Raw genomic sequence first — 16,647 nt, 5'->3', positions numbered from 1 at the left:
TACATATATATACATACATACATACATAAGTCACTTATAAATAAATATTTGGAAAAGTAAGTTTGGGCTACATATAGGGCCCAAACTATTTTATAGTGAGTTTAATTATTGAAATGATTGATTAATCATCTCAATAATTAATAGAGTGAGATTGAGTGTAATCAGATTATCAATTGTGAATTAACCTAAAACTTTTTATTTAGCTATTAGTTTTTAGTTAGCCTCAGATTGTTTAAAGCATGTGCCAAACAAGTGTAAATTAAAAATGTGATGAACAAACTTTGTTGCTCATAAGATAAAAAAATAAATGGGTCAAGTTAAAACCCCTAAGACCTCTCACCACCGAGAGGATTTTTCAGAGCACTCCTATTGACATCACCATCATAGCCAACTCCTAAACTGTTTAAGACATCCAGGATAAAAGATTAAAAAAAAACTTGCAAAAGTGAAATAAAAAACAGGAATTTAGTTGGTGTGAGTTAAGAGGATGTAGAGAATAGGGTTAGATGGAGGTGGATCATTCAATGTGGAAACCTGAAGGAAACAGCCAAGAGAAAGAGGATCAGAGAGCAAAAAAATTGAGGTTTGTGTGCATACATGAGTCTTTACGGTACCCACAGGACTTCTGAAGTACAACCACAGATGAGATTTAACAGCAGGTATCACAAGTATTTATAGTCTATGGTCACACATGGGTAATGTCAGTTTCTCAATTCTGTTACAGCTAAATTGTTGGTGTAAATTAAAAAGGTTTCAGAAAGTAGAAAATGAGAGCCTTCCAATTGGGGTACCATATGATACACTAGATACTACAGGGAGTGCAGAATTATTAGGCAAGTTGTATTTTTGAGGAATAATTTTATTATTGAACAACAACCATGTTCTCAATGAACCCAAAAAACTCATTAATATCAAAGCTGAATGTTTTTGGAAGTAGTTTTTAGTTTGTTTTTAGTTTTAGCTATTTTAGGGGGATATCTGTGTGTGCAGGTGACTATTACTGTGCATAATTATTAGGCAACTTAACAAAAAACAAATATATACCCATTTCAATTATTGATTTTTACCAGTGAAACCAATATAGCATCTCCACATTCACAAATATACATTTCTGACATTCAAAAACAAAACAAAAACAAATCAGCGACCAATATAGCCACCTTTCTTTGCAAGGACACTCAAAAGCCTGCCATCCATGGATTCTGTCAGTGTTTTGATCTGTTCACCATCAACATTGCGTGCAGCAGCAACCACAGCCTCCCAGACACTGTTCAGAGAGGTGTACTGTTTTCCCTCCTTGTAAATCTCACATTTGATGATGGACCACAGGTTCTCAATGGGGTTCAGATCAGGTGAACAAGGAGGCCATGTCATTAGTTTTTCTTCTTTTATACCCTTTCTTGCAGCCACGCTGTGGAGTACTTGGACGCGTGTGATGGAGCATTGTCCTGCATGAACATCATGTTTTTTCTTGAAGGATGCAGACTTCTTCCTGTACCACTGCTTGAAGAAGGTGTCTTCCAGAAACTGGCAGTAGGACTGGGAGTTGAGCTTGACTCCATCCTCAACCCGAAAAGGCCCCACAAGCTCATCTTTGATGATACCAGCCCAAACCAGTACTCCACCTCCACCTTGCTGGCGTCTGAGTCGGACTGGAGCTCTCTGCCCTTTACCAATCCAGCCACGGGCCCATCCATCTGGCCCATCAAGACTCACTCTCATTTCATCAGTCCATAAAACCTTAGAAAAACCAGTCTTGAGATATTTCTTGGCCCAGTCTTGACGTTTCAGCTTGTGTGTCTTGTTCAGTGGTGGTCGTCTTTCAGCCTTTCTTACCTTGGCCATGTCTCTGAGTATTGCACATCTTGTGCTTTTGGGCACTCCAGTGATGTTGCAGCTCTGAAATATGGCCAAACTGGTGGCAAGTGGCATCTTGGCAGCTGCACGCTTGACTTTTCTCAGTTCATGGGCAGTTATTTTGCGCCTTGGTTTTTCCACACGCTTCTTGCGACCCTGTTGACTATTTTGAATGAAACGCTTGATTGTTCGATGATCACGCTTCAGAAGCTTTGCAATTTTGAGACTGCTGCATCCCTCTGCAAGATATCTCACTATTTTTGACTTTTCTGAGCCTGTCAAGTCCTTCTTTTGACCCATTTTGCCAAAGGAAAGGACGTTGCCTAATAATTATGCACACCTGATATAGGGTGTTGATGTCATTAGACCACACCATCCAGGGACTCATCCAGGCTGGAGAAACTGATCAGGAGGGCTAGCTCTGTGGTCGGCATGAAGCTGGACACTCTGGTGACAGTGGCAGAGAAAAGGACATTAAAGAAACTGATGGACATTATGGACAATGCCAGGCATCCTCTGCACACGGCCATAAACAATCAGAAGAGTCTGTTCAGTGACAGGTTGCTTCTCCCCAAGACAAGAACTAACAGACTTAAAAACTCCTTTGTCCCACACGCCATCAGACTGTTTAACTCCTCTCTGGAGGGGAGAGGGAGGGGAAACAGGAGGACAAAGGAGGGGGGAACAACTAAGCTGTAGTGCCTCTTCACCTCACTGTACAATACCTTGTGCAATACTTTTTGTAAATAGTCAACAGTGCAATAGACTCAATACTTGAAATGTGCAATTCACTTGTATTTTTATTTTTTATTCCTATTTATTCTATTTATCCCCTTTGTATAATTTATTTATATTTGTCTCCGTATTTATATATGTGTGTATGTATATGTATATATATATGTGTATATATGTATGTGTGTATATATATATGTGTGTGTATATATATATGTGTGTATATATATATATGTGTGTATATATATATATATATATATATATATATATATATATATATATATATATATGTATATATGTATGTATGTATGTATATATGTATATATGTGTATATATATATACATATGTAAATATAATAATAACCACTGCAGCCAAAAGGAGTGCCTGTGTAGCAGGTTGGAAAAAGCTACATGGTTATTTTTGTAAGAAAACCAATTACCCCCTTATTTTTTGTTTATTATTGTGACTTATTTTGACATTGTTATGTGTTGCCAGACCATGGTTATATTTCATTATGCCAGTAGATGCTGCTCTTGTACTGCTGTGGAACTACCGGAGAGACTCTAGCTGAGCCTCTACTGAGGCGTTGTAATTGGACTACCTTCTTTGGCTTCCCTCGTCCACTGGCAGCTAGCCCTCGTCCTCTTCTCACGTCATTTGGGCGAGGATGACACAGGTCGTCTCTGGGGGATGTCCTAATATTCGTGTCTAAATTTTGGGTTGGCATTGCATTCGGTGCAACCAAAGAATGCGTTGACCGGCGCGTCGCTCCCCCTGACATCAACGACCCTCGCCGTTGGCCCACTTCCCAACGCTCGTGGTTGTCAGCTGGCACCGCAAGGAGGTGGTGATGGGGTTTTGCCAGCCAATCTCTGTATTGTACAATTTCTTTAAAGGCAGTTTGTTCCAGCAAACTCTATAATCGCAGATCACTAGGTATTTTACTGAATGATTTCCAGCTCTGTCAGCTTTTATACTTCTTCATTATCAGTGTGTGTTTGTGTGTTTTCAGGTCTTGACATCGTCAGTGCCCTGACATCCCAGCAAAAATCTGAGCTGCGGGTCGACATGAGGGATTTTCTGGGAAAGGAAGTGTTTGCTCGTTACTCTTCATTCAAGGTTGATGCTGAATGTGACGGATACAAACTGACTATTGCTGGATTCAATAATGGAGGGGCAGGTAAGTGAGGTGATATGGAGGTAAAGAATCTATGTAAAAGACAAATGATTAATGCATGTCAGTTTTACTTCTTGTCCCAGTCCTCACTTATTCCCTCATTGTTCTCAAATATTCTTGTCTCATCTGTTTCCTGTGACTGTGTATAAATAGCACCAGTCCTCCGGTTGTTCCTTGTTTTGCCATGCTGTACACGATGCCTGTGTGAAGCAATTTTATTTAAAAAACTCTCTGTTTTTGTTGTGTTTCTGCAGGGGATGGTCTGACTTACCACAATGGAATGAAGTTCTCCACCTTTGACAAAGATCAGGATGGGTCTTCCGGTAGCTGTGCCCAAACATTCCTGGGGGCATTTTGGTACAACAACTGTCACCATGTAAACCCTAATGGTATTTATCGCTGGGGAGCTATGAGCACTTATGGTGCAACTGGAATGGAGTGGTACCCATGGAAGGGTTCGGGCTACTCCATGAAGGCCATGAGCATGAAGTTTCGTCTCGTGCAGTAAATCTGCAGGACAAACATTCAGCAAAATTTTAGCAACTGCTTTCTGATGATTAATTTCTTTTCTTTTCTCTCATTAATCATGTAACCTTTCTTTGAGCTGTTTTTTCTTAAAGCTGGGCTAAAGGAAAATCCACCAGTGCAGTACAGCTGACTCATGTTTTTGAACGAAGCAGTCAAATAAAATAAACCAGCAGCAGTTTTTCATACATCACCATAAATATGTTGCAATGACAGACGTGTGTGAAATCAAACAGCAGTAATGAATGAAATGCAGAGCTCCTGTGGTTACACATACACAACAACACACATATGGCTGCTTTGGTCGAGGCCATCTCACTCAAGTTGGACTTTATTAGTTGTAGAAACACCAGGAAGGAGTTCAGCTGCATTGAGACTGCCTGAGCTGCATCAGGAAAATAAAGCCCACCATCTTTAACTGTAGACAGAGGTCTAATACCTCATGTGAATCATTATCTGCTCACATGCTGACAATAAATAAGAAGCAAAGCAAAGACTTGTTTTTGTCTGATGTGCTCTCTTTGTCTCTGTATCTTTGTCTGAATTCTCTGGCTGATCATGAAATGCTGCCCTCTACTGGTCTCAGTCACAAACGTCCTTCTTCAGAAACGGAAATATAGATATTCAGACTGAGGATGCCTTTCATCAAACAGCTTATGCACACAGCAACACATATAGAAAAAACATGCAAAAGACAGGAACAAAAACACAATCCAGCAAAATAAAGCAAAATTAAGTGCTCCTCTAATGCACACATTCCAGAACAATAAATGTACAATTTCACAGATAAATGATTAACAATATAATTATTAGTAGTATTTGTATTATTGTGGAATTCACTTGAAATAGTTCCTGTTATTAATGCTGCTGTGTGTATGACTGCCATTGTAAGAATATATGGATATACTGTATACACAGATTATTTAACTGCTGTACTAATGTGATGAGATACATTTACCAATTACAGCATAATCACTTCCATAATTATCAATTAGAATGTGGTAATTTTATGTTTTTATGTGTTATATGTTATATAGGTTTAGTGACGCTGACTTGTGGCTTCGCAGGGTGATTCCCTTTAACAACAAGAGCATGCACACAGTTTGTTTTAGGCCACCATGAATAGCTCACATTGTAAATCACAATGAGCCAGTATATGATACTGTAGCTTCCACTCGCTGTGACAGGATGGCTCGTAGGAGGTCATTACACTCTGCTTCATTGGGTTCCAGTTCAGATTAAGGGACAACACATGGAAAGACAGAAACTGGGAACAAATGTTTGAAAAATATTTACTGTTAGAAAACATTCAGTGAACAATATCGATTTTTCTGTTTGGCAAACTTCAAATCTGAGTCTCCAAAAGCCAGTCAGACAATAGAGTTGGTATAAACAGAGAGAGGAGATGATGCTTTTTTTTAGACAGAAGAAGGGAAATATTTAGATTCACTTAAAAGGATAATTCTCTTTTTTTTAGCACTTTCCACTTTCGCGTTCTTGCCATTAAGCTATAATTAGCTTTAATTTCACTTAAATTGATTATAAATCTACACATTGCACCTTATTTAACAGTTGTATGTATTTTAACAGAGCAAGAGGTGGACCACACGTTTGAAGAGCTGCTGGTCTTTATAACTGGGGCTGACTTACTTCCACCACTGGGGTTCCCACTGTCCTGCAACATAGACTTTTACGATCAGGAGTCAGGGATGCGGCACATCCCATACGCATCAACGTGTAGCTTATCCCTGTATCTCCCAAGAGGTGTTGCAGATGAAGATCAATTTAAAAATCTTATGAACGATGCATTAAAAGGATCCCTGGGATTTGGAAAGGTGTAGTTGCATACATGAACTGATGCTGGGAAGCTGTGGTTAAAACCTGTGGGCTTTTGGGATGAAGTTGTTATTGTAAGTGTTCTTAAAGGGGATTGTTCCTGGCACCGGGGCTTCTTAAAGATTTTACATTTTAAAAGTGTTTTTACAAATGACTGTTCATTGTGTATATAGTTATATTTATAGTCCAGTTAAGACAACTGGGGTATGCATGCATCAAGCCATGCAAAATAAGTGGTGTTCAGAAAGTTTCCGGTATTGGAAGGAAAATGTATGCGCCCTTACTCCCAGCAAATGGGCGATAGAAAACCGATCGGTGCCTATGCCATTCCCAGTATGCGCTGGCATGATGTCGGGGCAGCATGAGTACGAGCAATTTTCTTTCTTTCTTTTTTTTTACCGTGATGCCGCCCCCCACCACGATGCCCCCCTGGCAACCGCCTTTGTTGCCCGTATCAAAAACCTACAGAAGCGTTCGAGTCTTTAAGTTGCAAAATTGAACTGTGTGTATTTACTAAATCCTGAGAGTAGTTTTTAATGGCCGACGTGGGCTTTGTGTGATACAAACTGTATCTGGCCTTAAGTGCCCTGTTTTGAGCACTCACAGTTCTATTAAAAATTCAGTAGCATTACAATTTAAGAAGTTCAGAAAGCACTGACTGTCTCTATGATATTGCAAAGGCTTCACTTAAGAGGCCACAACAGTCAGCGTGTGTTATGTACCACTGGCTGGCTATTAACCAAAGAAAGGAGGATAAGAAGACAGCTGTAGTTCTGCTGCTGGGAGCCAGGTAACCACTGCTGGGACACTGGCGTGTTGTATTAGTGATCAAACTATAAAAACAACCCTAAACACAAAATTAAAGAAACATACAAACAGATTATGTTACAGCAAAAAGTGAGTGAACTCCCAGTTTACCGATTAAGCCAGAGGCAGCCACCACAGCACTAAAAACTATGAAATGAAAAACTGCTACTAAGTGAATCTCAATTATTTTAAATAGCTCAACAAACAATACTGCAAATGAAAGTCCTAGAATAAACAGCAGTCAGTGCTGCGTCTGAAAACAAACAAAATTCTCTAACACATAAATATTCATGTTCTGCCTATAATAAAAATTATGACACCTACATATTACTAAATGAAAATACACCAGTAAAACACAATAAAATACATCACAGCAGCTCATCAGGTAAAAGTGTAAATCAGCCCTAGAAAAACAGAACATAGAAGAAATTAAGCACAGTGCAGGACAATAGCAGGAAGCATTCACCGCACCTGGCTACAATCACCGATTTAATCTTTGGTGTCCTTCTTGTGATTGGCTGGTCATCTGCATCAGTTGTATCAGTTATTTTTGTGTAATTTTGCATATATTTTCATGGCTGGATTGGTTTAAAAACCAAAAATGCAATGCCTCAGTAACAAAAGCCATGAACACAACACAAGGGCTAATAGTGTCTGTCACACATGGTACAAAAACAGGAAACATAACCCTCTTCCTGTGTGTTGTGGTTGGCTCAAGATGGTATCTGTGAAATCTGTTTTAAGCCAGCTACTGTGTGCCAACGCTTGAAATGAAATTTAACCAAACCAGCAACAAAAGTATTTTTTATAATGAAAAAGTTTTATTTTCAGAAAAGACTGTTTTATTGATGACATATTTTCTCTGACTTTATTGTTGAAAAAATAATTTTGATTATCTAGCTAGAAATAAGTTCAGTCACTAAAACCTGTTTACTATAATTTATGTAGTGAAAGTCAGTGCTACATGATCCGGGCTGTGGGAGGTAGAGGTCCTCCCCATGGTAGATTTTACATAATAAAAGTGGTGAAAGTTTCTGAAGGAAAAAATGTCCATCCCGGTTTTCCCTCCAAGGCACGAGCGATAAGCAGAGTTTTGTCCTTTCCTTCTAAGATTCCTAATTATTTAAAGTAACACTCAGGTATGCCATTCAGCTGGGTTAGTTACGACGTCGGGAGCAGCTTGGGAGAACAAGGAAACACAGACTGCTTCAGGTTGTCTTCCCAAATCGACTCAAAGGTTTATTTAGTACATAACAGCTTATATAGAGGAAAAAAAGGTTCGTGTGTCAGCAAGTTCTCAGTTCAAACTGGTACAGACCAAATAAGGAAACGTCTTCCTGCCTTGTGAGCAAAGAAGTATCCTGTGTGTAGTTTATCAGTTCAGCTACAATTTATGATCATCCCAGCAAAATACACAGAATACAGAGTTCTTTCATTAGTGAATTCTGAAACAAACCACCTGGCCTTTAACGAGCCTTTTTCTAAGAGATAAAGAAGGGAGGATGGGAGTAAGGAAGTGGTCTCGTCTCTGTGGTGTTTTCGACCTTGGGGTACCAGCCTGTGAGTCTTACACATTAATTCTTGGGTCAGAGAGAAAGAGAAAAACAACTAGTAGATGGGCCTTATTGAGTAACTCTTTTCTGTATAATATCACAATAAAACAATATCCTGTAAATGCTACCATGGTATCAAAATATCACAACAGTTTCAGAGTAGCATACCATTATTCTCAGTACAGTTATGTTATGTTACTTGGCTTTTAAAATCAGCTTCTATTACCATTTGACAAAAGGAGTGGCAACTTAAATAGTTATTAATAACTATTAAGGACACGTTTGACCTCAGCCAGGCCCAACTCAGGCCTGCACTATGAAGCAAGTTCGTAAAACGTACCCATCCATCCATTCGCTTCCGCTTCTCCTTTTCAGGGTCGCGGGGGGGGGGGGGCGCTGGAGCCTATCCCAGCTGTCATAGGGCGAGAGGCGGGGTACACCCTGGACAGGTCGCCAGTCTGTCGCAGGGCCATTACCCCATTACTGATATTCATGTTAAGCTGTCACATGACAGCTGGTTTATTAAATTAATAAGTCAGCTAAGGGTTTTCCAGTCAAGGAGTCATATGAATACTAGTTCAATAAAAAATTATCTGAAAGACCTGAACATAACTGAACTTTATTTGATGTATTAAGTAATAAATTATTTGCAGATTGCACTCTGAAGCTACACAATGAAACTACTAAACAAAGTGAAGAAAGGAAGTGGTCTAGACATATGCAGTGACAGAGATGAAGGCACATGAAACACAGTCTGAAAGGCAGATTGACAAAAGAGCACTGAGATTTAAAATGCATGGAAGATGATTGGCTCATAGATGTAAGGCAAGACTGTTACTGGGCCAGTTTTCTGAAAACAGAATTTTGATGGTGTGGAAAAACAGAAGTAGAACGGTCTAACAGCCCAAACACTCAGGAATGCAGATAGAAATGGTTATGCATGAGCTCAGATGTTAGTTAGTTACCACCAAACTAGATAAAGTAACATGGTGTGAACATGGATGGCTACGGGCCTCCACCAGAGCTTCCTCAGCGAATCGCTACCTTATCGTGGTGGAGGGGTTTGTGTGTCCGAGGGATCCCAGGGGCTATGTTTTCCGGGAGCTTCTGCCCCCTGGTAGTGTCTCCCATGGCAAATTGGTCCAGGGTGAGGGACCAGACAAAGAGCGATTCAGAAGACCCTTATGAGCAATGTTCGCTCTAAGCTGCACGCTGTGTTGCGTACAAAAAAAGAAAATCTAACCAGAATTTAAATTAAGATTAAAACTTTAACAATTCTGTTTTGCAGTGTTAGTCAGTCAGTGATTGGCTGCTCCCGTATGGGATTAAAACGATGCCACCTCATCCCATAGTCCAGCCAATAATGCGATTCACATTCGTATATACGCAGCTAATGAACGTTGTTGACAGGCTATGACAGCGTCCTTATGTGCCGACACCGGTGTTTTAGCTAGTAAAGTGGCTATAGCAAAAAGTAAAGTGAAGCCACGTTAATGACAACGTGTACAACCATTGGAGATGTGAGCAGGACAGACGGAACAATTGACGGAAAAAGTGTGGACTTTATGCCAGTTTTTAAATTGTGTTGATAGACCACGTAAAACCAGAGTTATGATAAAAATATCTGCAATGTTTGGTTTTCTTCCTGAATACAGGGAGTGCAGAATTATTAGGCAAGTTGTATTTCTGAGGAATTATTTTATTATTGAACAACAACCATGTTCTCAATGAACCCAAAAAACTCATTAATATCAAAGCTGAATGTTTTTGGAAGTAGTTTGTAGTTTGTTTTTAGTTTGAGCTATTTTAGGGGGATATCTGTGTGTGCAGGTGACTATTACTGTGCATAATTATTAGGCAACTTAACAAAAAACAAATATATACCCATTTCAATTATTTATTTTTACCAGTGAAACCAATATAACATCTCCACATTCACAAATATACATTTCTGACATTCAAAAACAAAACCAAAACAAATCAGCGACCAATATAGCCACCTTTCTTTGCAAGGACACTCAAAAGCCTGCCATCCATGGATTCTGTCAGTGTTTTGATCTGTTCACCATCAACATTGCGTGCAGCAGCAACCACAGCCTCCCAGACACTGTTCAGAGAGGTGTACTGTTTTCCCTCCTTGTAAATCTCACATTTGATGATGGACCACAGGTTCTCAATGGGGTTCAGATCAGGTGAACAAGGAGGCCATGTCATTAGTTTTTCTTCCTTTATACCCTTTCTTGCCAGCCACGCTGTGGAGTACTTGGACGCGTGTGATGGAGCATTGTCCTGCATGAAAATCATGTTTTTCTTGAAGGATGCAGACTTCTTCCTGTACCACTGCTTGAAGAAGGTGTCTTCCAGGAACTGGCAGTAGGACTGGGAGTTGAGCTTGACTCCATCCTCAACCCGAAAAGGCCCCACAAGCTCATCTATGATGATACCAGCCCAAACCAGTACTCCACCTCCACCTTGCTGGCGTCTGAGTCGGACTGGAGCTCTCTGCCCTTTACCAATCCAGCCACGGGCCCATCCAGCTGGCCCATCAAGACTCACTCTCATTTCATCAGTCCATAAAACCTTAGAAAAACCAGTCTTGAGATATTTCTTGGCCCAGTCTTGACGTTTCAGCTTGTGTGTCTTGTTCAGTGGTGGTCGTCTTTCAGCCTTTCTTACCTTGGCCATGTCTCTGAGTATTGCACACCTTGTGCTTTTGGGCACTCCAGTGATGTTGCAGCTCTGAAATATGGCCAAACTGGTGGCAAGTGGCATCTTGGCAGCTGCACGCTTGACTTTTCTCAGTTCATGGGCAGTTATTTTGCACCTTGGTTTTTCCACACGCTTCTTGCGACCCTGTTGACTATTTTGAATGAAACGCTTGATTGTTTGATGATCACGCTTCAGAAGCTTTGCAATTTTGAGACTGCTGCATCCCTCTACAAGATAGCTCACTATTTTTGACTTTTCTGAGCCTGTCAAGTCCTTCTTTTGACCCATTTTGCCAAAGGAAAGGACGTTGCCTAATAATTATGCACACCTGATATAGGGTGTTGATGTCATTAGACCACACCCCTTCTCATTACAGAGATGCACATCACCTAATATGCTTAATTGGTAGTAGGCTTTCGAGCCTATACAGCTTGGAGTAAGACAACATGCATGAAGAGGATGAAGTGGACAAAATACTCATTTGCCTAATAATTCAGCACTTCCTGTACTGTCGTTGTTTATATTTACTGCGGGAAGAAACGGTAAAAACTGCGTTTTATAAGGAAAACGCTCGAATGAACTCTCCGCCTGTTAGCAAAAACAAAACCAAAACATCCCCCGCCCTTTCCTATTGGTGGAAAAATGTACCATGTCGACCAATCAAAAAATGACATGGCAACATGGCATTTAGTTGTTTAGGGAGGGGGAAGTTTTAGGAGTGACGGCGGTGTTTTGAGATGTGAGAGAGTTGCGACATTTAGCACAAATCTTGTGTAGTTAGTGTGTAGTGTAGTCAATAGTTTTGTTGTGTGTGTCAGAACAATGAGGCGACTGCTGAATGTTACAGGTAGGGATGGGTATCGTTTAGGTTTTATCCGATACCGGTGCCAAATCGGTACTTTTGAAACGGTGCCGGTGCTTAAACGGTGCTCAAACCGGTGCTTAAAGAATGGAGAACACAAAATTGGTCCAAAAACCTCTCATGTTCAGCTGGTTTTCTGTAAATAGATAACAATGTTAGCCTTTTCTGCAGCTATGGGGCATATATGGTATCACTCTTGGCTGGAAGCAGTGCTTAAACAATGGAAAAAACACAAACTTTGTCCAAAACCTCTCGTGTTTAACTGTTTTCCACTTTTTCTTTGGTCATTTTAGCCTTTTTGGCCAGGGTGAAGGGAGTATCTGCCATCAAACAAGAAGACAGCCGCATGTAGCTATGATGATGTTTGCTAGTTCACCTTACATGCATTAATGTAATAACGTGGTTAGCCTACTCAACGTAAATTACACACGAACAACATTAAGCTACTCACGCAGAGAAGAACGGCTGCTGCATCATCATCCTCATCATTTCTGCTACACTGGCAGGGCTAGGGGCCAGGACTCTCCTCTTCGGGGTTTTTGGGGGATGTTGCTAACTCCGGGTCCGATAACAGGCAACCCACGCACAGTAGATGCGCTCGGTGTGAGCAAGCTATCATACGGCGCATTTCTGGGCTTTTAAAAAAAACGCTATGCGTCGCCAGGTGTTTCATCGGATTTCAGGTGTTACCTCCTTTGACAGTATCACAGTATCAGCTTAAAGCACTTGTTGCAGGCTGCTGAGTTTGCATCTTTTGCTGTGAAGTACAGCCAGACTTTTGACCGCTTCGCCTTGGGCATTTTTAATCTGTAGCTCTGCTCTAAAAGAACGTACGTATCTGGACCGCCTACTATCCTCGGAAACTAAAATGATTGGCTAGAAGTGTGTCACAGCTCAGGAAAAAAAAAGCACCGAAATAAAGCACCGAAATGTGCGCTGCTTTTCGGTCTGGTTACTACCGTTTATGTCAGAACCGGTGCCATCATGGCACCGGACACCGGTACCCATCCCTAGTTACAGGTGTTACAGGAGTGATACATCTCCTGTTGTCAGGCCTGCAGGTATCTGGCTGTAGTTCTGCTTTATCTAATAGTCGACAGAAGTTGTGTTTTTTGGAGTGGCACAAATAATTTGTGTGGCATCAGATTTGATGCAGAGCAGCTGATTGTTCTGTAAATAGTTTGAAATGTTTATTTTAAAAGTGCCTTGGCTGCATTTTTAGGTAAAGGGCTGCAAAAAACTTTTTTGTTTGCAAAACTCAGTTACTTTTTTGAAGAAGTAACTATATAATTAATTGCCCAACATTGGTCATTATTTACTGTATTTTGCAGACAGAGTTACAGGACTCTCTCCCAGACCACAGACTCATACTCATAATACAAGTCAGAGCAAAAAGAAAGAAAGAAAGAAAGAAAGAAAGAAAGAAAGAAAGAAAGAAAGAAAGAAAGAAAGAAAGAAAGAAAGAAAGAAAGAAAGAAAGAAAGAAAGAAAAGAAAATAATAAAGTTGTGTGTAAACAACCACGGCAGACCCAGTGGCATTTTAATCATTCTTTATTAATACTTAACGGTTGCTGTCCACAATACACAGAGCTGCAGCTCTCCCGCTGCCAGCTCAACGTACCAACCGCAACAACCACACGCAGGACCCACTACAGTATTTAAGTAGGCAGGGCATGATTGCGGATGCCATGCAGGTATTCCATGAAAGGAATACTTCCAGGACTTCCTAAATCCCACTGAGGAAGCAGAGTCTGGGGACAAAGGAAATGACCTACCAGTCTCTGGGAGTGAGGTCACTGAGGCAGTTAAACAACTTCTTGGTGGCAGAGCCCCTGGGTTGGATGAGGTCTGTCCTGAGTTCCTGAAGGCTCTGGATGTTATAGGACCGTCCTGGTTGACACGCATCTACAATGTTGCGTGGAGATCAGGGGTAGTACCTCTGGACTGGCAGACCGGGGTGGTGGTCCCTTTCAAGAAGGGGGACCGGAGGGTGTGTTCCAACTACAGGGGGATCACACTCCTCAGCCTCCCTGGGAAAGTTCGTCCGTTAGTCAAACCTGGACTGGAGGAACATATGGTTTTCCTCCTGGTCGTGGCACACTGGATCAGGTCTTTATCCTCTCAAGGATACTTGAAGGGGCATGGGAGTTTGTCCAACCAGTCTACATGTCTTTGTGTGTTGTCGACTGTGTCCCTCAGGGTGTCTTGTGGGAGGTGCTGTGGGAGTATGGGGTGTTTGGCCAATTGCTACAGGCTAACAGTTGCAAGAGCTTGGTCCGCATAGCTGGCAATAACTTGGACTCATTCCCGGTGCGTGATGGGCTCCGCCAGGGCTGCCCTTTGTCACTGATGCTGTTCATAATCTTTATGGACAGAATTTCTAGGCGCAGCCAAGTGTTGAAAGGCTTTCACTTGGGTGGTCTGAGAATGTCATTTCTGCTTTTTGCAGATGATGTGGTTCTGTGGGCATCATCGGTTGATGCCTTCCAGCTCGCAGCTGAGTGTGAATGAGGATCAGCACCTCCAAATCAGAGGCCATGATTCTCAGCCGGAAAGAGAACCTTGAGAACCTTTTCCGGCTCAGAGACGAGTTCCTGCCCCAAATAAAGGAGTTTAAGTATCTTGGGGTCTTGTTCACAAGTGATGGGAGAAGGGAGCCGGAGATCGACAGATGGATTGGTGCTGCAACTGCAGTGATGCGGACGCTTTACCGGTCCGTCATGGTGAAGAGAGAGCTGAGCGATTATGAGCTGTGAGTAGTGACCGAAAGAGCGAGATCACGCATACAAGTGGTGGAAATGGGCTTACCCTGAAGGGTGCCTGGACTCTCCCTTAGAGAAGGGAGAGTCAAAAGGAGTCAGTTGAGATGGTTTGGGCATCTGACAAGGATGTCTCCTGGGTGCCTCCTGGGTGAGGTGTTCCAGGTATGTCCCACTGGGAGGAGGCCCGGTGACACGCTGGAGAGATTATATCTCTCGGCTGGCATGGGAACGCCTTGGTGTTCCCCCGGACAAGCTGGAGGAGGTGGCTGAGGAGAGGGAGGTCTGGGCTTCTCTGCTTAGGCTGCTGCCCCTGCAACCCGGCCCTGGATAAGCTGAAGAAGATGGATGGATGGATGGATGGATGGATGGTGTGAACATGGTAAGAAATGGACTGGTAATTAGAGTAAGCAGTCGAAAATGATATGAGAGTAAAGAAAAAATGGCAGGAAGTGAATTGATGCAAAGTTGAAAACTTTGTGGAAGAATGAATTATAATGTGAATTTCATTTTGGAAAACATGTATACCATGTGCTCTGAACTAACGAGTAGAGAGACCATCCAGCTTATCATCAGTGCTCAGTTACAAAATCCTGCATCTCTGATTGTGTCAGAGTTTGTGAGTGCCTATGAAACTGGCAGATCTGACATTCATTTTGCACATGTTGTATCTCTGTAACCATCAGTGCTCTAACGTATATACGAATAGATTTTAGGACAACATGTGCTTCCATTTTCATATCTTTTTTTCAGAAGTGACAAAGTCTCAAGGACATTAAACCACAAGTGAAAGTCTGAAGTATGATTTTAGAAGGTCACAAAACACTGACAGTCAGAATTTCATAAAGAAACCCACCTGAAGGATTAATAAAGTCCTATCTAATCTAATCTAATCTAGTCTAATCTAGTCTAATCTAGTCTAATCTAATCTAATATCTTTTTCTCAGTTACTATATTTTTACATGCATTTTTAGGCTTCTTTGATTTAAAAACGAAAGCCACAGTGGGTCCACCAGACCTAGAAACATTTGCTGTAACAAAAAACATGGACACTACTAATTTGCATGAAATACAGGAAACATTTGTCTTCTTGTGCTGTTGTGGTTGCCCCTTTTTCTCGGTAACACCATCTCCAAACCATACATCACAGCTGGTCTCACTGCCATCTTGTAAACTTTCACGTGTTCTGCCACAAATCACCCCTGGCAGTCATCTCCACCCACTCCACCCTGCTTGCATTCTTTTTCTTCTTCACCTCTCTTGTTCATGTTTGCTTGACATTTTTTGTTCAACACTGAATAAAAAAGTTGGTTTGAGTTGCCATCTCTTTACAGTAGACTCCACAGGCTGTGGTGACTAAATTGTGTTAACCACACGTTTTAACATCTCATGACATAAATAACATAAATTCACTTTGTATCTGTAACACTCTACGTTTCAAACTGTGGAGATTTTTCGTTGTTAGTCATAATGCAGTTGAAAAAATAAACTGATAAAAAAACAGAAATGTTATGAAGCCTGGATTATGATAACTAACGGAATCTAAGACCAAATTACTGTATTTAAATGAGTGTTAGTACCTAATAGTACCTAATACTCAGTATTTGTTGTGCTGATAGAATTCATCATTCCAAGTCATTCATCAAAAAACCTGTCGTGACACACAACCTCATCATAGTATAAAGTGTTTGGGAAAAGTTTGAAATTCGCTGACACCACATTGGAAACGGTTTTGAACAGAGTGCTGTTTAAACTCCTTCTCATGACGTCACGTTGCGTTTGCATCCTGCCACCTGTAGGAGCAGCACTCGTGGTTCTTATGTGAGGGT

General features: G+C 41.2%; 1 protein-coding gene across 1 annotated transcript; it reads left to right on the top strand.

The window, feature by feature from the left end:
- The first annotated feature begins 691 nt into the window (after positions 1-691).
- Positions 692-4,524, top strand: LOC147305550 (ficolin-2-like). Its single transcript, XM_086278109.1, has 3 exons — positions 692-695; positions 3,602-3,769; positions 4,021-4,524. The coding sequence occupies exons 1-3, from the start codon at positions 692-694 to the stop codon at positions 4,272-4,274; spliced, it is 426 nt and encodes a 141-aa protein (XP_086134235.1). The 3' UTR covers positions 4,275-4,524.
- The last annotated feature ends 12,123 nt before the right edge of the window (positions 4,525-16,647 follow it).

The sequence above is a fragment of the Aulonocara sp. 'chitande type north' Nkhata Bay genome, linkage group LG20, assembly GCF_057382095.1.
Source record: "Aulonocara sp. 'chitande type north' Nkhata Bay isolate Kocher_YH1m ecotype deep benthic linkage group LG20, A_spYH_male_GT1.1, whole genome shotgun sequence".
NCBI classification, from domain to species: Eukaryota; Metazoa; Chordata; class Actinopteri; order Cichliformes; family Cichlidae; genus Aulonocara; species Aulonocara sp. 'chitande type north' Nkhata Bay.
Note: the sequence above shows the minus strand (reverse complement) of the source record. Positions and strands in the feature narration are given on the sequence as shown.

What these genes read in the sequence shown, in the direction of transcription:
- LOC147305550 (XM_086278109.1), top strand. An exon ending in ATTCAATAATGGAGGGGCAG is followed by an intron (nt 3,770 to 4,020) that starts GTAAGTGAGGTG and finishes GTGTTTCTGCAG; the next exon opens with GGGATGGTCTGACTTACCAC.